General features: G+C 45.2%; 1 protein-coding gene across 1 annotated transcript in view; it reads right to left on the reverse strand.

Annotated features, from left to right (window-relative positions):
- Positions 1–234: 234 nt before the first annotated feature.
- The window catches only part of LOC125429249 (polycystin-1-like), a 52,159-nt gene continuing 28,517 nt past the window's right edge, over positions 235–23,876 (reverse strand). The window contains exons 16-26 of the mRNA XM_048490186.1: positions 23,107–23,309; positions 20,586–20,777; positions 16,175–16,329; positions 14,785–14,906; positions 14,137–14,296; positions 12,662–12,790; positions 11,828–12,002; positions 10,650–10,937; positions 7,810–7,944; positions 6,041–6,358; positions 235–2,503 (exon numbers count right to left, since the gene is read on the reverse strand). Coding sequence (XP_048346143.1) covers positions 1,799–2,503; positions 6,041–6,358; positions 7,810–7,944; positions 10,650–10,937; positions 11,828–12,002; positions 12,662–12,790; positions 14,137–14,296; positions 14,785–14,906; positions 16,175–16,329; positions 20,586–20,777; positions 23,107–23,309 — 2,582 coding nt within the window. The 3' untranslated portion in view covers positions 235–1,798. The remainder of the gene's footprint in view (positions 2,504–6,040; positions 6,359–7,809; positions 7,945–10,649; positions 10,938–11,827; positions 12,003–12,661; positions 12,791–14,136; positions 14,297–14,784; positions 14,907–16,174; positions 16,330–20,585; positions 20,778–23,106; positions 23,310–23,876) is intronic.

A 23,876-nucleotide genomic window follows, 5' to 3' on the forward strand; every position in this document is an offset into this window, starting at 1 on the left:
GAGGGGCAGCATACTGCTTTGTGTTCTCAGCTCACCATCAGTGATGTTTCACTGTACTCCTGTGGAACAAAGTAGGATTCAGAGAAAGTACAGAAGATTGTCAAGTGATAGGTTGGAGCCATTAGAGGGTTTTGGGGGTAGGGGAATCAGGTCTACCTCTGAGGTAGACCTAAAGTTTTGATCCATTGATGGAAATCTTCTGTAGATCAAAGCTTCTCTGTTATTGTGCAGAAGTTTCAACAACATGGAAGTTTATTAATGTTATGGAAAACCCAGAATGTATTTGGGAACAGAATGTATGAATGTGAATTGTGGCATAAAAACTCATTCAACAGTCCTTGGTCAGGCTTTTCCCTTGTCTGAGGGATGTGCCATGCTATATAATTCTCTATCTTCTCTGCCTCTTTTCATAAAAGTACATATAGAATTGCAATCAAGTGGTGTTTTATCAGTGCTGTCATTCTCTGAAACCAGTTAGTTCTCTGAGCTGATTCGCACATTACAAAGGCCATGCAGTTGTCATGAGGGCTGATACATACTTCTGGGCTGGGAAATTTATTCCTATGCACATGGATTTACCCCATGATATTTGCCCAGTCAGAAATGGCTCCAGGAACTACTGTTTGGCCCAATGTGGAATCTTACATGTAGCCATCTGTACCTGTAAGTTTCCTTCTAGGCACATTTCTTCCCAGGGCCATTTCAGGTTTTCTCGGGGGGAGTGTTTTAAACCCCACTGGAGCTCATAAGGACTTTATAACAGTGGTGGCAAACCTATGGCACGCCAGATGTTCATGGACTACAATTCCCATCAGCCCCTGCCAGCTTGGCCAATTGGCAGGGGCTGATGGAAATTGTACTCCATGAACATCTGAAGTGCCATATGTTCGCCACCACTGCTTTATAATGTGTGTATCATCCCTATGCTGATTGCTGCATTAGCACAGAACTCCAGAAAGTGTAGAATATCCCATTACAGCCTTTTGAGAAAGTTTCAGTCCAGCTGTGTTTTAAATATATATATATATATAGGGTCTTATATAAAGATGACTATTATTATGGATTTCTTACAAGTATTGTTTTACTACAGACACAGAGTTATCTATGACTACAAACAATTCTTCAGCAGCTCTGGAAAGCCCACCTGAGAAAGCCCACCAGCTATTGTTCACTCTTCTTCTCCTTTAGCCCATCTCTGATGGATGAACTCAGAGCAGTAATTTTCCAGCTATTGAACTTCTTAACCAATGCCCTGCTGGAGCCTTCTCAAGAGCATTTTGGCACCAGTCAGTAGTTTGAGATTGTGATGGGATTACACACAGAAGCTGAAGTGCCAGGCTGCGCCACATTTTTGAATTCTCCATGATTTGAGCAAAGGACAGCATGGAACTACCACAGGCAGTCCCTTTTCAATCTCACCAACTTAAGTTAGCACAGTTAAGCCAGAGTTTGTTATGGCCAAATGAATACATTTCCTACCAGCAGCATTGGACTGAGCATCCTTTTGAGTAAGTTATCATAGCGTGTTTGCTTGCAGATCATTTCCATATATGTTACAAATGCTAGGGCAGCCATTCCCATTTTACAAGCCAAGCACTTTTCATCATGCACAGTCAGACAAGGCAGATCTAGGAACAAAATCAAAGGCTCCTCCCACTTTGTCGAAGTCAACATGAAAAGTGAGGACAAAGCTTTGCCTGGTCCACACACTATTTTCCTTGTTGAGAATATTAGAGAAATTCCAGAAGAGAGAGAAAGAGGTGCTGATTCCGGACCCAGATCAGCCCCATCATAGCTTCTACATGCCTTCTGTTTGCCATGCTCTCCTCTTCAAAGGGATCTGTCTCTGAAGAACTTCAGAGCTCTGGGAGCCCTGTCCTTCCTCACTCTTTGGTCTTCTTTTGAACAAATGACTTGGCCATGGAGCAGAAGTTCCTGGGCAGAAGTTGCCTGTAGCAGGCGCACTGCCCAGCTGAGCCTTGAAGCCTGACCTCTGCTCAGGTGCAATGTCTCTTGCATACAGCTTGGACCCTTCGGAAGCACTGCAGCTGGAAATTCTGACTTGGTGAGCTCGAAGCCTTGCCAAAGCAGACTCTGAGAAGGCGCTGTAGGTTCTTGGCAGTCCTAGCCGAGCTGTTGAAGCAAGAGGAACTACCCTCTCCTCTGGAAGGTTCTTTTTTGGCCGCTGCTGGTTCATTCTTCTCTGGGTCTTCTCCAGGCTGGTCTCCAGCTGGCACACATCCTCCAGCAGTTTGAGGATCCTGTCAAAGTGGTCCAGGAGATCATTAACTGCCAATGGGAGGTGTCCAAGGTAGAAATCTGTGCTGCATGGATCACAGCCAGGACTTTCAGGAAGCACCAACTCTTCAGAGCTAAAGGAAGAAATGGTCGCACTTGTACAGCGGAAGTTGGTGCCAGGAGAGGAAAGGCGAGATGGCTTGGAGATTCCAGAAGAGTGGGAAATCAAGGAGTCCATCCCCTCAAATTTCACTTTGTGACGGAACTGAAAAACAAGGGGGATCAAAGTCGGCTATGTTGTTGGTGACTGGTCCTGGGATGAATGAACACAGGAGGAACAGTGCTGATTTACAAGGCTAATATACACAGGCTTCTCTGTTCACAAAACAGAGAGGAGCTACATCCATTCCCTCTCAGTGTGAGAAGTACCACTCTTTTCTACAAATCGGGAAATAAAAGCAGCATCTTGGCTACAGTTCCCAGTACATTTAATGGAGCAACTCTAAAGTTTCATTCCCCTTAAGTATAATTCAAGAGAGCCAGTGTGATACAGTGGCTGGAGTGCTAGACGTGAACTCAGAGACCCAGATTCAAATCCACACTGCCATAGACGATGGCTGGGCAACCGTGGGCCACTGATTCTCTTGTCTATTTACCTCATAGCGTTGTTGTTATGAGGATAATATGAATGAGGAGTAAACAATATTGTACGCCTCTGTGGGTTCCCACAAAGGAGAAAGGCAGAATGTAAATATATAAATAATATAATGTATTTTATTTCCTTTCCTTTTAGAGTCACATTCTGCCTTAAGTCATGTCTATTTAGTCTAATTGCTCATGTACAAGAGTGAAAGGACTTTTCCATATTGTCAGTGGGAAAAGAAGTCAGTGACACAGAGAGTATTCTGATAGGAGGTTCAGGAAGGTTTGATATTATAGGGCATAATATGATGCAATACAAATGGTTATGGTGTGAGTCAAGAAGACAGGAAGCTGGTCAGCAGAATTCACACAGTCAGTTATGGCAACCTACTAAACTCATCTACAAGTTGTGAAAGTGCTTCCACAGCTCTTCAGTTTAGCAGCATACAACACTATCAGTGGGCCTAGGCAAACTGGAGCCCTGGGCAAAACCTGAGTTTGATGCCCCCCCCCCCCCGCCCCCATGGGCGGCCACCCTCTCCCTCATTGACCAAACAATGATTTTTTTTTTCCACCAGGTCGTTTCAAAGTCACCATCACATTATAGAACATGACCCAACTCACAAATCTGGACACAGCAATGGGCCAAGCCACACACAGCAGAAATAATTTTTTTGAAAACATTTTCAAAATGCTTTCAAAATGTTTTATTACTGCTATGAAAATATTTTATGGTGTTGTATCCAGTCCCCCCAGCATCACTTTCAATGTTATTTAAACTGGGTACCCCAGATTCTCCCTTTAAGATGGATTTAAAAGGAGAATCTGGGCTCCCGAGTTTAAACAAGTGATGCTGGAATCCACCCCCAAACAACATTATTTTCAATGGTGTTTAAACTAGGGAGCCCAGATTCTCCTTTTAAATCCACCTTAAAGGGAGAATCTGGGGTCCCCAGTTTAAACAACATTGAGTGATGCTGTTTTGGGGTGGATTAACCCCCACACTGAAAAGCATCACTTTCAATTTTTAAACTGGGGACCTCAGATTCTCCCTTTAAATCCGTGCCGAAGGGGGTGGATTTAATAATGATAATAATGATAATGATAATGATAATAACCTTTATTAGACATTGAGAGAATAAAAGAAAGAAAACAAGCATTGGCAGGAAGGGCGTGGATTTAAAAGGAGAATCTGGGGAAATTTAGGGGGTGCCTGCTGTCAGGGGTGCAATTATTAAGATAGCAGCACCAAAATTTCAGAGTATCTTCGTGAGACCCTACTGATGATACCACCCCGGTTTGATGAAGTTTGGTTCAGGGGGTCCAAAGTTATGGACCCTCAAATGTGTAGCCCCCATCTCCTATTAGCTCCCATTGAAACAATGGGGGATGGGGGAACACCCTTTGAGAGTCCATAACTTTGGACTCCCTAAACCAAACCTCACCAAATCTGGGCAATATCATCAGGAGAGTCTCCCAAAAAATCCCTGAAATTTTGGTGCTGCTAGTCTAAAAACTGCGCCCTTTGCAGGCCACAAATGGAAAAACACTGAAAATTCAAAAAAATCTCACAAACAAACCTGCAGTTTTTGCACCCCCCACAAGGGGGCGGCCTGGGCAACTGCCCACTTTGCCCAATGGGAGGAACGCCTCCGAACACTATAGCTCTTGTATTGTCGAAGGCTTTCACGGCTGGAATCACTGGGGTGCTGTGTGGTTTCTGGGCTGTATGGCCGTGTTCTAGCAGCATTCTCTCCTAAGGAGAGAATCCCACCCCCCCCCCCCCCCACCCCCCCCCCCCCCCACCCCCCCCCCCCCCCACCCCCCCCCCCCCCCACCCCCCCCCCCCCCCACCCCCCCCCCCCCCCATGGGCAACTGCCCACTTTGCCCAATGGGAGGAACGCCTCTGGGTGGGCCACACAGCCTGGAAAACTCACCACAACCAATATATGCAGGGTCCTCCCCACCCCTTGATACAACCAAATGGCAGACTTTGCTGGCTAGGTGAATGCATTGATCTCTCAAAAATGGATGTGCCTCAAAGGTTAGAGGTGCCTGCTTGAAGACCCATCTCCCCAGGTCCTGAGTTTTGGTGATATTACTGTTGAATTATGGACCAGGCACGAAGCCATTATTATAAAAATGTTCAGGATTAATGTTTTACAGAGGATTGGTTCAAATCCTTTAGAGAAATGCATGCAGAAGCCAAAAGAAAAGAACATTCTTACAGAAGTCTTCACCAGGGGAGATAACAGTAGCAGAAAGAAACCAGGATCTTACCTTCAGTCTTCTGTCTCTTTAATAACTGCTTTCCTTCTTTTCTTTTCTTTTTTTGTCAGCGAACGTCACCCCCCCCCCCCCCCACCCCCCCCCCCCCCCACCCCCCCCCCCCCCCACCCCCCCCCCCCCCCACCCCCCCCCCCCCCCACCCCCCCCCCCCCCCACCCCCCCCCCCCCCCACCCCCCCCCCCCCCCACCCCCCCCCCCCCCCCCCCCCCCCCCCCCCCACCCCCCCCCCCCCCCACCCCCCCCCCCCCCCGCCCCCCCCCCCCCCCACCCCCCCACCCCCCCACCCCCCCCCCCCCCCACCCCCCCCCCCCCCCACCCCCCCCCCCCACCACACCCCCCCCCCCCCCACCCCCCCCCCCCCCCCACCCCCCCCCCCCCCCCCCCCCCCCCCCCCCCCCCCCCCCCCCCCCCCAACCCCCCCCCCCCCCCAAACCCCACCCCACCCCCACCCCCCCCCCCCCACAGCCACAGATGCAGGCGAAACGTCAGGAGAGAATGCTGCTAGAACATGGCCATACAGCCCGGAAACCACACAGCACCCCACTATAGCTCTTGTTAGCTATCAGATGCTTTCAAGGTTTTTCAGGGCTTTGGGGTACAAGACAGCAGATGAAAATTAAGTACATGGTGGATGTTGGATTGGGCTTCTTTTGAATTTGATAGGCAATTCTGATTCCCCTTTGAAATTCAAATAATGAACCAACTTCTTCCCAAGTATAGACTTCATAGTTGAAAAGCAGCATATATACCCAAATGCAGTGAGTGTGCAAGCAATATCTATGTAAAGTTATATGCAGTGTCTACATTATCTCCAGTACTTTTTCTCTCTCTTTGATCTGCATCATAGTCTACCCCCTATTTCCCCTTTACCTCTTTCATTTTGCTGAATCCCATCCACCATTTAAATCTTTTCACCAAAAATTCAATCATCTCATAAGCCTGAGGCCCAACGACTGGATGATAGATCTCAGAACGGACAATGCGGTAGCTGTGAACGATAGAAGCACAAAGAAAGCTCTGCCCAATCCAGAGCACGCTGACTCCATAACTGAGGACATACACAGTGCCCATGATAGGGGACGCCTGGATCAAAGATGGGAGAAAAGGCATCTTCCCATGGAGAGCAGAAAGCAAAGCTGAAAAGGCAGATGAGAGTGTCTGGAACTCTTCCACGGTCAACGAGAAAGCCTAGTAACATGGAGCAAAAGAACAACTTGTAAGAATTTATTTGAAACTTATCAGCAGCCCCTTTCTCCTTGGTGGTCCTATCAGCTGTCTCACAGAAGTTCCCAATCATGTTTCCAGATCACAGTGCAATGCAGAAGGAAAAAGTATTTATGAATTTCCATAGCATTCCAACAGAAAAGTGCATCCCTCTGTGGCACATGTTGCAAAAAATGGTGATGTCCTGCAATCCTCTTCAGCACTGCTTTGGAGCACTATTCTACCGGTGGCATCAAGACTGCAAGTCTCTTCTGGTAGCTGTGCAGGAGAAGAAACGTCTTCCTGCTCATGAATGGGAATCCTTCTTTCAGCAGTATACAAAACCTTGGCCTTGGCAACATGATGCTGTCTGGCAGGTAGAGCCCCTGCAGGGTATGCCACACATCTCTGAACACCGGAGACTTCTTTTGGGGTTGTCTGTAGGCATTTTGAAATTCTAGGTAAAATGTTAAGGTGTTTCCTCCTGCCAACTGAACCCTGGATCCTAATGGTTTGCTGTAACTTGCCCAGTTATTTATTTATATATTTATATGCCACTTTTGTCACCAGTGGGAACCAAAAGAGATTTTACTACTGTTCTTCCCACCCCGATTTTATCCTCTCAACAACCATCCTATGAGATAGGTTAGGCTAAGAAAAAAAAACCCTTTCATTTCAACCTACTGACTTTCATGCCTATCCACAAGTTTACTAGACTTCTTGACTCCTATCTAGTTCTAGGAATTTTTCCTAAGTGCGTGTTTCATTTTCTTTTGATTTCCTGTAGTAGGTTTGCATTCTCTCCTTTCCCCCCTACTCCTTCTGACTGACAGTACCCTGGTACCAATGAAATGGCTTCTCTGAAAGAACTGCTCCCAAGAGGTGTTATACAATAAGATCAACACTGCCCTTGAGTTGCAAAGGTTGTAAATGCAAAAATGAGAGGCAAAAAACTGAGAACGCACATCCCTCCCAGTCTAGCAGTCAGCCCTAACTTACTGAGAAATTAAGCAGATCTCCTGCATGTGTTCCATGTATAATGTGTGGTCTTGGATTTATGCAGGTCTTGTGTCTCACTTTACAGCTGATTTATATCTTATATAAAAACCACTGGCCAAAGGGGTGTGGCATATCAAAGACAGAGGTGACATCACAGTGCAGGTGACAGTGGTGATTTTAAAAAGATTTTTGTTTAGCTGTCCAAAGAAGCAGTGCCAGGAAGAGCACGTTACCAGAGGGAGGTCTTCCATGATTGTGGGAGACCTTGCAACCGTCGAGGAATGCTGGAGACCAAAGTATGGATGCACAAGCTTAAAAAGAAGCTGGGTTTGTATGGTTAAAGTTGCTGTCTGAATGCAGCCTATTTTTAAGCTATCATGACTGTTCAGCACCCTTCCCATTCAGTTCTCATCCACTTATTCCTTTGCAGAACTTACCAGACAGCCGCACTGGGCACAGATGAGAAGGAACAGGAGGAAGAGGACTGTAGTAGCCACTAGCTCTCTCAGAGCATGTTGGAAGGTTTTTCCAAACACTGACCATCTTCGGACAAAGTGCATCTGTTGCACAATCTAGAAACAGTGGGAAGATGTTTTGGGAACTTGTATTTTTGGAAGGAAGAAGTCATTAGGGGGAAAAAAACTTATCCACTATCACAAAAGGCAAATATGAAATTGCAAAACTACATCCAGGAAACAAAAAGAGCCTTCCTCACATTCATACTTAAGCCAAGGAAACAACTACAGCAATGGGTGTAACTGTACAATCCTTTAAAATTGTGAAATCAGAACCTCAAAAACAAGATGTAGCTTAATGCCAAATAGCTGTTTAAAAGCCTGTTCAGAAAGAGCTACAGCTATAAGAGCTGGATGTTATTTTGCAATCTAAAGGTTTGGCGTCAGGTCAGATATTCATCTCTGTGTTTTTGTATATGTAGAGAGTCAATTACTGAGGACCTTGTTTGTTTGTTTATGTATTTATTTTATTCATTTTATAGGCTGCCCATCCGCATGCAGGTTCAGAGCAGTGGACAACATTGTTAATAACAATAAAAGCAATAAAATGCACTGTACCTTGGCACCATATGCTCCATTAAGGGATAAAAGTTAAATTAAAACCAGCCTCCTTAAAACCACCATTCACACCACTATTGGTAATGTAGGGAGGAAGAAAAGAAGGAGGGAAGGGAAAAGGGGAGGCGGAGGAGGGGAGGCAATAGATGGAATGCTGTTGCATTATGCTTTCTTGCGTACCCTTTATGAGGGACCCAGGACCACATTTTTGGATAAAGTGTTCATTGACTCAAGTAGTCTTATAGAATTAAAAAAAGTGGTTGGACTTCTGTTTGATATGAATTCTTTTATGACCTACAATGCTTCCCTTTATGCTGTGGCCACCAAAAGGATACACATTAGATATGTAAACAATATGTTTAATGTGCACCCTATCTAAGTTTTAGCTATAATTTTTATACTTTGGTAATTTTTATACACACACACATATTTAATTTCCTCTTTATCAATATATAGTGAGATTTTTATTGTATATATCCTAAATTGTAACAGCCTATGGCCATAAACAGTAATAAACTTGACTTGCTTGGAATATGGAGTCAGGCCTTTCTCGGAGGCCAGAATTTCTTTTTACCTGGTCCTTTTGCTCAAACACAGTAAACTCGCAAGGAAAACAACAGTTCTGCTTACTGAAACGTCTGTTACGTGGGTTATTGTTTATCCGCCTCCGTACCTTTCATGCTGACTTTACAGAGTGACCTTTCAGCAGCCTCTGTTTATTTACTTGTTCATTATTTATTAAAGAAATGAAAGACTGCCACAAAGCTCGAATACAGCCAGTTTTGGATGGAGCAGATGGGTCTCCCTATGCAGATCCATTAGATAGCACATAAAAGGAATGATACCTCAGTTACAGCATCAGTGACAATTATGAGGACATTAGACCATCATTTAATATGCATGTGAATGAGAAGCTATTCAGCATTCTAGTGTTAATGGATCAGGCTGTAGCTTCCAAAACCCACATTTTTGTTATGCATAAGGCATGCCATTGTTTTAATGTTCTCTTTTTATACAGGGTGGAAAATGTATTATGGCAAAAACCAGCTAGAGGGACCTTGACCAAGACTGCAAGAGGACTGTAATAGACTGGAGGCAGGATACAGGAATGGATTAGTCCTGCTCAGATATAGAGGCTCAGAGGCTGTTGTTCTGAAAATAATTATTATGGAGTTGCTCTGGCACATTCCCCATTGACCTAAAGTGTGGGATCTAATTCCAGGATTACAGTCAGAGTTATAACTCTGGTTGTTTGGTCTATCCTTCTTTGATGTGATCAAGAGACAGAATCCAAGATGGGTTTATGTAGGGAAAAAAGCAATATTGATTCTCGACAGCATCACATGGAGAAGGCAGTCCTCATCCTTGTCATCACTGTGTGCTTTCATTTATGACCTCCCATATTAGTGAGTTAATACTGTACATGTTAATGAAGAAAAAATGGCGCTGCCTACAGAAATACTGTTGCAGAAAGGGGGAAAATGGCTTCCGAACTTGATGCTGTTCTGATCTCTCACTGATTGAGATCCTGATGAGGAACAAGGCACATCTTTGCACAGAGACATAGTCCTGAACCCGCACCCTAAGAAAGAGCAGCCGCAATTCAGCGTGGCCTGCCATTGCTGCCCGGGAAAGGGCGCGGGGAAGAGGCTCCGCTACGCCTGCCCTTAGTAAGGTGGAAGGCAGGCGGCAGCCATGCCCACTGTGGGCAATTACGTCAGCAGAAGGGGAGGCCAGGAGCCTTTATAAGGCTTTGCCCGGCCCCTTGGCCCCTCCTGCTAGAGAAAAACGCTTACAAGTTTAAGAATACTCACAGTATACGTGCTGTCCGTTTCTCATTCCACACACATCAGACATACACTTCCCTCGTGATTAACATACTACTAAGGAAATAATAAGAACATTAAACACGGGAGCTTTGCACTCCCCTGCTGAGATGTGCCACAGAATCAGCACCTAATGGAAAAACCATTCGCAGCGAGAGGCCAGAGACTTCAGATAGAATTCCAAATTAGCAAGCTCTTCACCAGTATCTTCCCACTGTAGGGCAGCAGGGATAAATATGAATGTATTAAGGTGTAACAATAAATTGGTAAGAGAAGACTACTTGCATTAACAAACTTACAACCCCCTGCTATCAATAAGACAGCAGTTAACTTCAGGTGTCAGTTACACAAGTGCCTCATGCAGTCTTCAGTTCTTACCTTCATCGCGGTGAAAGTCAGCAGCAAGGCGCAGAAAGTGGCTTCCAGATGAGCCAGCACTGCCACCTCGTAGAAGCTGGTAAAAGCCTGACGGTGCTTCTGGTAATGCATCAACCGCACATTTGTCAAATGGATATAACCAAAGTGCAAGGCAGCAACAGCTATAGAGAGAAGAGTCAGGAGGAGCTGGAAGCAACTGTGGCTCTTCCATAAATAAGGACCTCTTTCCTGAGATGTAGATGTCAAGTTTGGTAGCAGAAAAGTTCCACTGAAGAGAAGGAGGCATATCTGGAAGAGGAAATCAAGAGCAAGTGCCAAAGATCTACGGCTGCATTTTGATATTAGATTGAGATATATTGAAGCGGCAATCTTGTGCATAAAGCTCTTTCCAGATGTGATATCCATGCACTCTGGGAAGCTGGCAGATATGCATATTGGAGCCAAGCACTTCTTGATGCGTGTCACCATGTTTTCTAAACAGGGGAACCACATACATTTTGCACTTGCATACATCTTTGTTTTGAATGAACCAACCGCAGTGGTTTTTCCAGTGTCCTGCTTCATGGATACTGAGGCACAGGACAGTGATCAGACAACATGTAAACTGCATATATCAACAAGTAGCAGGCTCATGATAGCCACATCTGCCAGCATCTTGATACAGAAGCACAAGTCCTGAAAAGGGCTAGGAAGGAAATCCCATTGAAAGCAGTTGAACTTGCTTATATAACTATAGTTAGAAGGGCAACATTTTAGGATATGACTAGGAAGAGACTGTTCATCCTGTCAATTGATTGCATGGCAAGAAGTAGTGAATTTAAACTAAAGGAAGGTAAGTTGGCACTAAATTTCACCTAACCTCACATATATACACATTTGCTATCTAATGTAATATTTAGGGTAGCTATGGAATGTCCCTTTTAAATGAGCTCAAGGAAATGCCATCATCTGTCAGGGGTAGCTTGTAATATAAGATGTGCTGGTTCAGGGCTTTATCTAGAAGAGGTTAGAGATTCTTTCAGTTCTATACAAAAGCTACTCTCAACTACAAGAGTGAGAGAAGCTCATATATTTCACTGTATTATCATGCTACCTAAATGAGGAGGGGATTCAAGAGTTTCCTTTGGGCTGAAAGGCAGTTGCAGAATACACTGAGAAATGCTATTCCAGATACATACCACCAAGGCGAGAGGAAGATCCAGGCCATTGCCAAAGTGTAACAATTGGAAGGGGAGAATGTATATTGAAGACGCTGCTGGTCTGTCTGACGGAAACTCAAATAGGAGCATCACCGTTACATACAGATTGACATCAGAATTATACTGGGTGAACTCAACAAACACAGCTTTAGTCCTGTAACAAAGGGAGGAGGAAACAGAAATCTGTGATTACTGAATTCTGCTATATAGAAATATTCTCTAATGGCCAGGAATAATTGCGTACCAGGGCAGGGTAGTATAATAGTGATTAGGAATTTCTCTCTCTAGAAGGGCTGGAGAGGTAAATAGTATTGGGATCTAGCAAATCTGCCTCCCCACATCACCACCACAGTAGTGACCTGTTTGTTCTACCTGTTTGTCCAAACCATCTTGGTTAGTTTTACTGACCTCTTGTCAGCCAGGCAAGATGACAGTTACACCAGAACTGATGTTTCACCTTCTACCTTGTACATGATTCCATACCAGGGCGATGACTACAAATTTGATCCAGTTCCACCTCCCTTGAGGACACTGTGAAATGTAGTTATGGGAAGAGGCTAAAAACCTTAATATCCTTATATAATTCTCAGGTCTCTCACTGGGAAGCTGTGCTCATTAAATTAGTTTCGAAGCAGAGATGGGTATGACTTTCCCCTCAAACTTGGCAGATGGGGGACGTAAAGCAGAAACCACCCAAGAAAGGGCCTTTCTTTCCTTTCCACAAGAAGAATAACAATCCAACACAGCATTGATTTTTGCCTTCTCTTAAAGACAAAATTTTCACATAAAAAATAAAAATCCTGGGCAACTTGCCATTTTTTGACCAAGCTGCTTGCTTGTAGGTCATGGAGTATCCCCTGAGCTGTTGCAGAATTGTTCCCAAGATCCTTTGAGCAGCCAGTATTAAGATGGTAAAATCCCTCCTGTCCCCAGATCCAGAACCTGCCAACAACAGTCCATGTGTGGGCACATGAAAGTAACAAACTATCAGAAATGCCTTGAAATGAATATACTAGAAACTTCGTTTTCAAAATGTTTACAGTTTCCAAACATGAAGGGTTCTGATTCCCTCTTGAGTAACCTCAAAACTGCTGACAGACCTCAACCACCTACTTCTAAGAGTCATTCTATGTTAATGTACAGTAACTGTGCTATGCACTGAGCTGGTAATGTGACTACAGATACCACATGGAACAGCGTTGGCACAATATACAATTTTGTGAGCAAATGACTAGCTCAACATCAACAAGAATCACCTGAAAATCACAGTTGCCACATGCTGCAAGCAGATTGTGAGAATGTATCTTGCAGGCCCTTTCCACATAGCACCGGGAGAGCAGATTGCAGGTGGTTATCCACTCTCCCTCCTGTCCCGTTCGCATGCCTCTGTGCAGGCAGCAACTGCTGTTGTGTCTTCGCACAGAGGTGCATCTTTTTTAAAAAACCTCACCTTCAATGCTGCATCACTGCACAGGGAGGACCTTTAAAAACCAGGAAGCACCCTCAATGCAATTCGCATTACAACTAAAGAACTGCAGATAGTGCCATTCTTGAAAAACCCGGTGTGAAGAGATTGCATGCTGGGAGAAATTTTCAGAGAGTGAACATTCTATCTGCAGCAGTTGGGCAGTTTAACTGAGGTCTCATACAGAGGAGGTGGGCTAGAAAGTCTTCCAATATATGTCTGTAGTTATGTCAGCGGCGATGGTTTAATATTCTGCTAGAACTTGGAACTTGAAACTGATAAACTAACTACCTACAGAAGAGTTACTTTCTGCACTATGTAATGTAACAAACTTGGGCTTCAGATAAGTTTATTTGTTTTTGCTTACTCCTTTAGAACTATAGGCAACGCTACTATTGTTAACCATATTAGGCTATTATGTTATGGGTAACAGTGATTTGGACAGTATTGGGTTTTTATCAGATGAATATAAGTTCTATTGGCTAAAGCTGTTTTGATCATTGAGAAATGTTTACTTCTCAATAAAATAAAAAAAAATTTTTTTTGCATTTTGGCTCCGAGTGCTTCGCGTTAGCCAAATCAGAAGCCACACAGTGGCAAGTAGTTCCTCTTGCTCTACACCCAGGTTGGGGAGGAAAACGTGGAGTGGATTTACATTAGGAGCAGGATCCGTACGAAGTTCCCCAGCCCCAACACGGGGTTTTTTAATCCCGTGGTTGGCCCGGGTTTACAGACCTGAGCGGAGAGGGCCTCGGTGAGAAACAAGAAAAGATTAATAGAGAGCAGCTCACGGAGAAGTTGCCGCATTCTTATCAAATCTTACCTAAAAGAGTCCTGCTGAGCTGGGTCAGAGCACATGTCTCCGTTCACCTGATTGGTCTGGGAAACTTCTGATTGGAACACAGACAAGAAGCAGGAGGGACAAGAGCTGTTGGCAGTAGTGATGTGGTATGATGGAGAATTAATTCCAGGCTGGAGATGTCCTAAGAGATATAGGAAAAGGACAAACAGATTTTTTAAAATGTCAGTACCAGCTTGTTCAGCTATACTACACATTGTGCGCACCTTTCCCTCACCTGACTTGCCTTAGTAACTTAATTTATATGATCTCACATCTCTCTATAAAACCCATGGTGCACATTCAGTAATGCCCATGCCATGAACTCAGAGCTGTAAAAGTCATTAGATCTAGTTTTCCTGCCACCACATTTTGGAACTTCACAGTTACCTTTCCTCATCCTTTTCCCACAGCTCACCTTAAAAAAAAAAGATGGGTAGCCGCATAAGACCAAACCTACCTAGACAAGCAGTTTTTAAGTTAAATGGTGTCTACCGTAAAATGGCAGCATCTCTTTTGTTGAGCTCCAGATCTTTTTTGACCAGATATAACACCTACCCATGTACACATACTTCTTCCTTGTCCTCGTTTTCCTAAGCTTTCCCATTTCACCTGCTGTGCCAGAAATCCCACCTGTCAGTATTCCAGTGGAGCTTTGTTGCTGGAGTCGAGGCACTCCTACTAGTTTCAGCCTTGGGTTGATGTAAAGGTAATTCAGGAGCACAGAGTCTATCCATCCCAGCATATCAGAAAAGCTGCAGAATCAGAGGACCAGTGCAATCCATCATTATTGAAGCAAAGCATAACCAAAGTCACTGTGCATAGACAGTGAAATCCGTCCTGTATAAATTTAGCTTGCACAATATGTGTTTGCACACTAACATAGAAAAAAAATCAAAACCAGCAATAAAATACCTTTTTATTACAAATAATGGCCGTTTCCGCACGGCCAGGATGCTTACGCATAGCCAAAAGAGTTCTGGCGGCGATGGGGGCACTAATATCGCATGTGAGCAGGCCGTGAGAGAGCGGAAGAGCCGACAGGCGGCAGGCAGCTCCACGCCATGAGCCGCCTCTTCCCCGTCCCAGCCCACTCTCACGGTGTCCTAAATTAAGGTAAGCCTGCTGGGCATACCAGCCCGCCCACAGCTTTAGCCCTCCAACCCCTGGAGGTGGGAGGACGAGGAGAATGTGGGCGAGGCGGCGACGCTTCCAACAGTAACAGGACACCGTGATGAAGAACGAGACAGTATCTTCCCGGCGGCAGCGGTTTGCACCCAGCCGCCCGGGAGGCGCTTCCTCCTCAACAACAACCCTTTAAAGGGAGGGAAGTGGAGTCGAGGTGGCAGCTGCTAGCGTTGCAGCAGCGGCATCTCTGTGTGGCTGGCCTGGGGGCGGCGTTTTTAGCGCCCCCAAGCCGTCGTTAATGGGCCGTGCGGAAACGGCCAATGAAAATATCAATTTACCCATTCCCATAACCTTTAATGAAAATATCCCAGAATAGCATGCACAAAATTTCAGGTTATCTAGAATTCTTCATCAGACTAGATGTTAAATACCAAAGAGGATGAGGGAGGAAAACAACATGTCTGAGAATGTTGAAAGAACTCAAATTCTGAAGTCTGTACATTTCTTTAAATGTACTCATCTATTTCTTTTGTCAGCTTCTTGAATCCACTGTGGGTTTGAAGTTTTTTTTTAATTAAACCTCAAGCATTTTAGAAAATTGGGATCTAGCAAATTTGCCTCCGATCAGTAAAACATTAACAGTTCCAGTGTGAATGTACTCTCTGTAGCATCTGGCAATGATAATCAACACTGATAGAAGTCTGAATACATGGTGAATTTATTGGATCAAGTCCAACTGTATTTATAATTTTACTGAGGGCGACTTACCTACCCTTGGACAAATCTGAACATTTGGTGGAATGGTACCTTCTTGCAATGTAATCATTAAGTGGCGATAGTGATAGCAAGCCACCTCTTGTGCCCATACATCTCCTCGACTTGCCAGGGAGCTCACCTGTGCACAGAAGTGAAGTTCAGTCCTTTGTCATTTGTTACAGTGATGGCCTGTTTGACAGCAGCATGCAAAAGGTGGATGTTCTTATCGTGGAAGCAACTCTGGTAATTGATCGCCAGCACCACAAGGAGGAAAAGCATGTGAGTGATGCAGTTCTGGGGAAGAGGAAAGAAAACAATGCGGAACTGAAATGGTGTAGTATAGAATGCCAGTATTGCAGAAGAGAGGTTTTTAACATGAAAATGACTGAAATCTGGTGGCTGAGAGACAAAACATTTTTCTAGTCACTAATTTGGATCTATTATCCCGTTTACATACAAACAGGTGTAATATTAGGCTGTGTGAAAAGATGAACAACTGTACAACTATAAAAACAAATGATAATTGGCAATAATAGTGGTCAGATCCATTTCAATCAGGTGGGCAGCAGTTGTAAATAGCAGATGATATCTCTGGTTTGTAAGGCTAGTATAGTTCAAAGCAAAGAGTTTAATCAGCATTTGTCCCCGTCCACTGTTTAATTATACAGCCAAGGGTGTACCGACCTAGGGACATGGGGACACCCATGTCCCTGAGCACATGCCTTTTGGTCACGTTGGGGGGTGCTGGACACCCCCCATGTGACGAAATGGCCAGCGCCCACCCCGTAGTGCCCTGCCCCCCTCCTGGCCTCTTGGCAGGCTGGCTTCTGCCCTCCCCAGGCCCTTGGGAGAGCAGCAGCTGGCCTCCAGGGACATGCAGGGGAGGCAGTGCTCCACCCCCCTCCCTGCAGCCTGGCATCTGCCCTCCCCAGAGCCTGGAGAGAGCAGGAGCTGGTTTCCAGGGACTAGAGATGTGGCGCCGTCCCCAAGCCCCTACCCCCACGGACTCCTTGCAGCCAGGCTTCTCCCTTCTTAGAGCCTGGGGAGAGCAGGAGCCAAGCCAGCTTCCAGGAAACTACTTTTAAAAGCACAGAGGCCGGGGGTTGAACTCAGGGGCCCCGAGCCCCATCCATGGCCTCCGTGCTTTAAAAAGCATGTCCCTGTAGGCTGGCTCGGTTCCTGCTTTCCCCAGGCTCTGGGGAGGGCAGAAGTTGCGCTGCAGGGAGCCCGGAGGCGGGACTCAGGGCCACACCCATGAACCCTGCCCCCAGGCACAGGCGGGGCATCTGGAGAAAGACTGTCTCTAGGCACCATTTCCACCACCACCCCATACACCTTTGTATATAGCCCTGCCTTTGTGCAAGTCACTAATATTTAGCAAAATCTAGAAAAAACACTATCATTCTCTTGCAGAGGGGACAGATAATGGTTTTTAAGCTTGTTGAAGGTGATCAATATAAGGCAGCCATTATTGCCAGTCGTATACACCATCATTTCTTTTGCTATCACAAAACAAATTTTCCAAAATGTTCAAAGCACAATATTCTGCAAAAGGATGACAATGGGCAACAATGGCTCTTTTATACCACTTTCAACTTTCAGAAAAAATAGTCTTTAATCCTTAGTTTTAGCCATATTAATACATTTAAAATCTAAATGTATTCTGACATCTAGTGGCCACGGAAAGTCCTAACATGGGTGATACAATTTTTTAACCGGTGGCATAGGGGGAAAAACCCATTCTGCTTTTGCATGGCTGGGTCCTTCATCTTGCAGCAACAACATATACCAGGTGCAACCAGCTGGATTGTCCTGATTATGACAACTCTCTCTGACAGCATCTCCCTCAAGGCTACTTTCCAGAGTCTCCTTCTACATTCTGGAGAATACTTTTGCCATCTCTCATTTCCTACAGTTGTTATTAGCATTGTAAAGGATAAAACAAAGGGGTGTCCATTAACAGCCCAATTTTCCTTTCAAACACCGAGGCACACACATTAAAAAAGTCGCATTTCAACTAGAGAAACTGAGTGGGGGGGTTGATGGGTTAGACCTTTTACATCCCTGATCTTTGTCACGTATGTTTTGACCCAAAGACAATCACATTTATATAACGTAACCTTCAATGTCTTACAGTTCACTTACTTCATCAAATGCTCAATGAATTGAACGCTAGTACATAAAAGACTGCTTTTGGGTAAATTATGATACCAAAAGAGAAAATGCTTCAGCTTTTGCCATCAAAAACAATGCCATTGGCCTCGTCAGCCAGGTCACAGTGGGAAACGGATTCATTAGTCCTGGTTTTTTTTTTTAAATGATCAGTTGACAGGCAAACAGATCTATTCTAAACAGTGACACTCTTCTGATTCCACTGAAGTCAAAGAGACATTGCCATTAGAGTTGGTTTTTATACTCAACTTGTATTGAGTCTCAAAGTGTATTGTCGAAGGCTTTCACAGCCGGATTCAACTGGTTCTGGTGGGTTTTCTGGCCTGTGCTAACACAGGATTTGCATTCACCAATACTACAGCTGCTGCAGGGCATGAAAATGTGAATCACTCCCTGGACTGATAAGCCCCTCCCGCAATATAATACTATCAACCACATTTCTGCATAACAAGTTCCACTCAAACACTTACTGATTGGTTCCCCACCCTGGGACATGGACAATATATACCCCAAACATTTCCTTCTCTCTGGATACAGTGATACACCTCTGTGATACACCTCTAAAGATGCCAGTCACAGATGCAGGCGAAACATTAGGAACAAGATCCACCAGACCACGGCCACACAGCCCAGAAAACCCACCAGAACCAATTTCAAAATGATTTACAATCACCTTCCCTTCCCCTCCCTACAACAGACACCTTGTGAGGTAGGTGAGGCTGAGAGAGTTCAGAGAGAATTGTGACTGGCTTAAAATCACCTAGGAGGCTTCATGTGGAGGCTTCATATTGCTGTGATGTGTGAAAGTAAGGCAATGTCCCACAGAGCATCCAGATGTCACTTCACAATAATTTCAGACTTGTGGGGGACCATGGTAATGAGCATACCACAATTACATATACCATCAGAATCACCACCACCACACCCGTACTGAGTACTGTACAAGGTGAAGCATTACACCTTGTACAGCAGTGAGCAGCAGTGGCGTAGTGGTTAAGAGCAGGTGCATTCTAAACTGGAGGAACCGGGTTTGATTCCCCGCTCTGCCGCCTGAGCTGTGGAGGCTTATCTGGGGAATTCAGATTAGCCTGTACACTCCCACACACGCCAGCTGGGTGACCTTGGGCTAGTCACAGCTTTCCGGGGCTCTCTCAGCCCCACCTACCTCTCAGGGTGTTTGTTGTGAGGGGGGAAGGGCAAGAAGATTGTAAGCCCCTTTGAGTCTCCTACAGGAGAGAAAGGGGGGATATAAATCCAAAATCTTCTTCTTCTACATCCCTGAGTCATACTATAAGCTCAATGAGGTCTCCAGCAGGGGTCCTCTTTCAAACCAGGTACTCTGAAGCTTAAAAGCTAATAGTGGTGTTTTCCACACGGACCTTATATCCTGGGATGGGGAGGTGAAATATTCTGGTCTGCGCATGACTTCCACATGGCTTCTGGCTCTAAATCAGGCCCACCCTGTGAGATTTCTCTTCTCCCAGGGTTTTCAAAAATCGCTAAATTGGCAGTTCTTTTGAAAAACCCCACTCCCATGCAAACACTGCAGGAGACAGACCGGTTTATTTTTCCCGCCTCACCGCCTGCTCTCCCCACCCCAGAACGTCGGAAAAATTGGAATGTTCATGCATGCGTGGAAACGTTTGTTTGGAAAATGAAAATAAACGGGGGCTTGTGCATAATTAGCTGGAGTTCTTTCTTCTCTTAACCTGATAAAGGGCAGCCACGTGAAGGAAGAAACCGAGATACAAACAACCCGGGATGTATGATCCCGGGTCTATACCAGGATATTAGGTCCAACCAGAAAATGCAAGTGTCAGTGAGCTTCAAATATACAGTCAGTGGTTTCTCACTGAGCTACAGTGGCTTAGAAATTCCATTAGGTCCAAAAATCATAAAGTCCTGTTGTTTCCCATGTGGCTGGTTAGCGAAGGTAGAAAACGGGATAATTCTCCCCGTTGGGCTGTTTTTAAAACATGTTTTAGAAATATGGTAAAGTTCCTTGTTTAAGGAAAGTATCCTTCTTTTGATTTTCTAGAAACAAAATTAAGTATTTGAAAGTATTAAGTATTTGACAGGCAGTCAATTAGGTGAAAAGTAGTTATTTCTGTTGGCAGTAGACGATAGGACTTGCTATAATGAGTTTAAATTATGGACAGAAAGATACCAGCTGGAAATTAGGAACTTTTTTTTTTACAGTAAGAGTTTTTTACAGTAACAGAGAAATTATTAATGCCCCGCCCCTGGAATGCCTGGCCACGCCCCCCTTGTGCCCCGCCCAGCCCCATTGGCGCTACGCCATTGTTTGAATCCCACCACCAAGGGAACCTGTTACTAAATTTTTTGGATCCCACCACTGGATAAAAGGGTCAACTTACCCGCATCATCCGCCTAAGTACACGGACCTTTTTGGCCTCTTCCTTAGCTTGCAACAGCCCATAACCACAGGGCACTCGTACCTTCCCAACTCTCTCAGGCATCTGCTTCACCAGAGGCTTCTCCACCAGCACCTCCCCTTCACACTCCACTGGCTTGCTAAGGAGGGCAGCATGCAGAGCCCCAATCACTACCTGAGAGAACAGGTAAATCTTAGAGTCAGAGGATGATAAAATGAGCCATGCACTACTCTTGGCTTGCAGAACAAGCATCACAAGCTACAGTAAATAGAACACAACTAAACATGAAAAGGATCTCACCGCTGCTTCTTGTGGCTTCTTTTTATTTCTAACAATTCTTAGCCAAAATTAGGAGGACAACCTGAGAGGCATGTACACCACACTCTAATGGTGTTTGGTTGTTTATACTTTCGATTTATTGGCCGCCCTCTCCCGAAGGGCTCAGGGCGGCTTACAACACAATAAAACTCAACAATATCAATATTATTTTAAAACAACCACAATATGCGATCTAAAAAAACCAGAATAAAATCCAAAACAGTTTAGATGCCGATAAAAATCCCAGTTTAGATGCCGATAAAAATGGTTAATTCCATACACAGTCCTTGCATGACTCCCCACTTTCAGAATCTTATTGGTCTCTCCCTCTCTCCTTCAAGTGTTCTTTAACTAGGTGAATTAGAAAGGAGTCTGTATCAGTAGCTACAAATTTGTACTATAAAGGCCAGACATAAGGCTTGATTGCAAGACACCTATCTTCTATTACAGGGCTGGTTCCAGGTGGCAGAGTTGGCCCTAGGCAACAGGATATAAGTGGGCCCCGTGTTCTCCTTTGCTACAGCCTCTAGGGGCTTTTCCCCACTCACCGTTTGTTGTGCGCTACTCTCGCCAAGTAACACGGGGTCCAGCAGCACTCCCCACTACAAGGGCGGCAACAACGCACCCGCCCCGACTCTGCCACTCTCGCGCCCCCTCAGTGCGCATCATTTCTGGCGCTGTTCGAACAGTGCCTTTTGGATGACCCTGCGCAGAGCGCGGGGCAGTGGGGAAGCCTGGGTGGTTACCCTGGGTTTCCATTTTCCCGTCGCTTATAACGTGGACCCTCCAGTCCAATCAGGGCATGGGGGGGGGGGGCGTGCGCAATGCGCGTGCAGCTCGTTTTAAATTTATGTGTCCACAAATAGACGTGGGTTCGTCAGAACGTGTGGGAATTGCAACCCACAGGCAAAGCTTTGTAGAGGAAGCGCTTGGCTTAAAAAAGAATCGCCCAACTAGACTGCATGTTTTGCTCTCTCTCTCTCTCTCTCTCTCTCTCTCTCTCTCTCTCTCTCTCTGTGTGTGTGTGTGTGTGTGTGTGTGTGTGTGTGTGTGTGTGTGTGTGTGTGTGTGTGTGTGTGTGTGTGTGTGTGTGTGTGTGTGTGTGTGTGTGTGTGTGTGTGTGTGTGTGTGTGTGTGTGTGTGTGTGTGTGTGTGTGTGTTAACCGGACTGCTTCCTTTTTGCTGGCTTGCAAGAGGCTGCGAGTGGCTTCCTGGGGTCTGGCGGCCCAGGTCAGTCAGCTGGCTGGCGGCGTTCTAGAATTTTGAAACTTTTCCAGGCTGCCTGGCTGCTTGTGATTGGCCGAGGCAGATGGAACCTCCATGCAAATGAAGCCACGCCACCTCACCGCCTGGAGATCAATAGAGATCTGAGAAAGGAGCATGCATTCCGGCTTGGCAAGCTCCAGGAAAACCTGCCCTGGCCAAAAATCGCCCCCCAAATGGGTCCCCCAAGCCAGGTGAGAAAGCCCACCCCCCGGCAGCCCCCGTGCCCCCATACGAGCATCCCCAGCATGTCTCTAAAGCGAGCGTTCTTTCCCTCTTATTTCTTATGAGCCCAGGATGAGCAGCAATTTGTCCAGTTCAAAATTGAAAAAAAAATTCCCGGTGCAACACAACGCAGCAGCCAATCAGAACACCCCCTGAGCGAATTGTGGGGAGTCCTGCCTGGCTGCTGTGCAGCTGCCATGCTCATTGGAGGAAGGGGCAGAAGCAGCGGTGGGGAACATGACCCCGCGCTAAAAAGGTCCTGGAACAAATGAAACCGGTGAGTATCGACATTATTTTAAAAGTGGGGAAACAACCTAGGTTGGGACATTCTTGAAGATTCCTGGGGAAGGTGGGATTTGGGGAGAGACCTGAAGGAGTCATAATGCCATAGACTCCACCCTCCAGAACAGCCATTTTCTCCATGGGAACTGATCTTTGGAGATCAGCTGTAATTCTGTGAGATTTCCAGACCCTAACTGGACACTAGCAACCCATTCTCTGCTAACTACTCTCTTTTCTATTTCCATTTCTATTTTCTGGGGAAAAAATAATTCATTCAAAATCCTTTCTTGATTGATGATTTTCTGGGTTGCTGTTGCACAATCTGTGGATTCTGTTGTATTTTTGAAAACGCATGGGATCTGGGATTAATGGGAGAACATTGTAAATAGTACCAAGGAATTCATTATAACGTCACCTTCAATGGCTCCAGAAAGGTGACAGAAGTTATAAAAGCACAGGAAGAGGAGATCAGCCACATCAAGGTAGTATGTTCAAGGAAGAAAGAACCATAACAAATGTTAATGGAAAAACAGCCAGCTACCAGCAAGAAGATTAACATGTAGATTGCTGGCAGCATCGCAGGAGGGAACAGCCGTTCCTGAGGTCTTCGGGGTACCCCTGGGGAAAAAAAGCCACCAAGGATGAGGATTGTGCACAGGCCAAATTCCTATTGTTTTACTCTCAAGAATAATGCACAGAATGGGGTGCTGCGTGGTTTCTGGGCTGTATGGCCGTGTTCTAGCAGCATTCTCTCCTGACATTTCGCCTGCAACTGCATCCTCTGAAGAGGCCAGCCACAGATGCAGGCGAAACATCAGGAGAGAATGCTGCTAGAACACAGCCATACAGCCCGGAAACCACGCAGCACCCCAGTGATTCTGGCTGTGAAAGCCTTCAACAATACCATGCACAGAATCATTATTATCTCCACTACTAGTAACATAAAATATCAATCCAGCAGAAGGGGACAAAATTATCCTTACCTCAACTATTTCTACCCCATAATGTCCTTCACATAAATATAAATAGATTCTTGCCCTATTTCAGAAAATAAGCCAGTTTTTCACCACTATCAATGCGTTCCATAAATGCAGTAATATTTAACATTTAACTCTATCCTAGTTTTCTGGGATATATAATTAAAAAAATCACATAAAATATTTAATTTAAAAAAATCACAAAACA

The sequence above is a fragment of the Sphaerodactylus townsendi genome, linkage group LG03 (assembly GCF_021028975.2).
Source record: "Sphaerodactylus townsendi isolate TG3544 linkage group LG03, MPM_Stown_v2.3, whole genome shotgun sequence".
NCBI classification, from domain to species: Eukaryota; Metazoa; Chordata; class Lepidosauria; order Squamata; family Sphaerodactylidae; genus Sphaerodactylus; species Sphaerodactylus townsendi.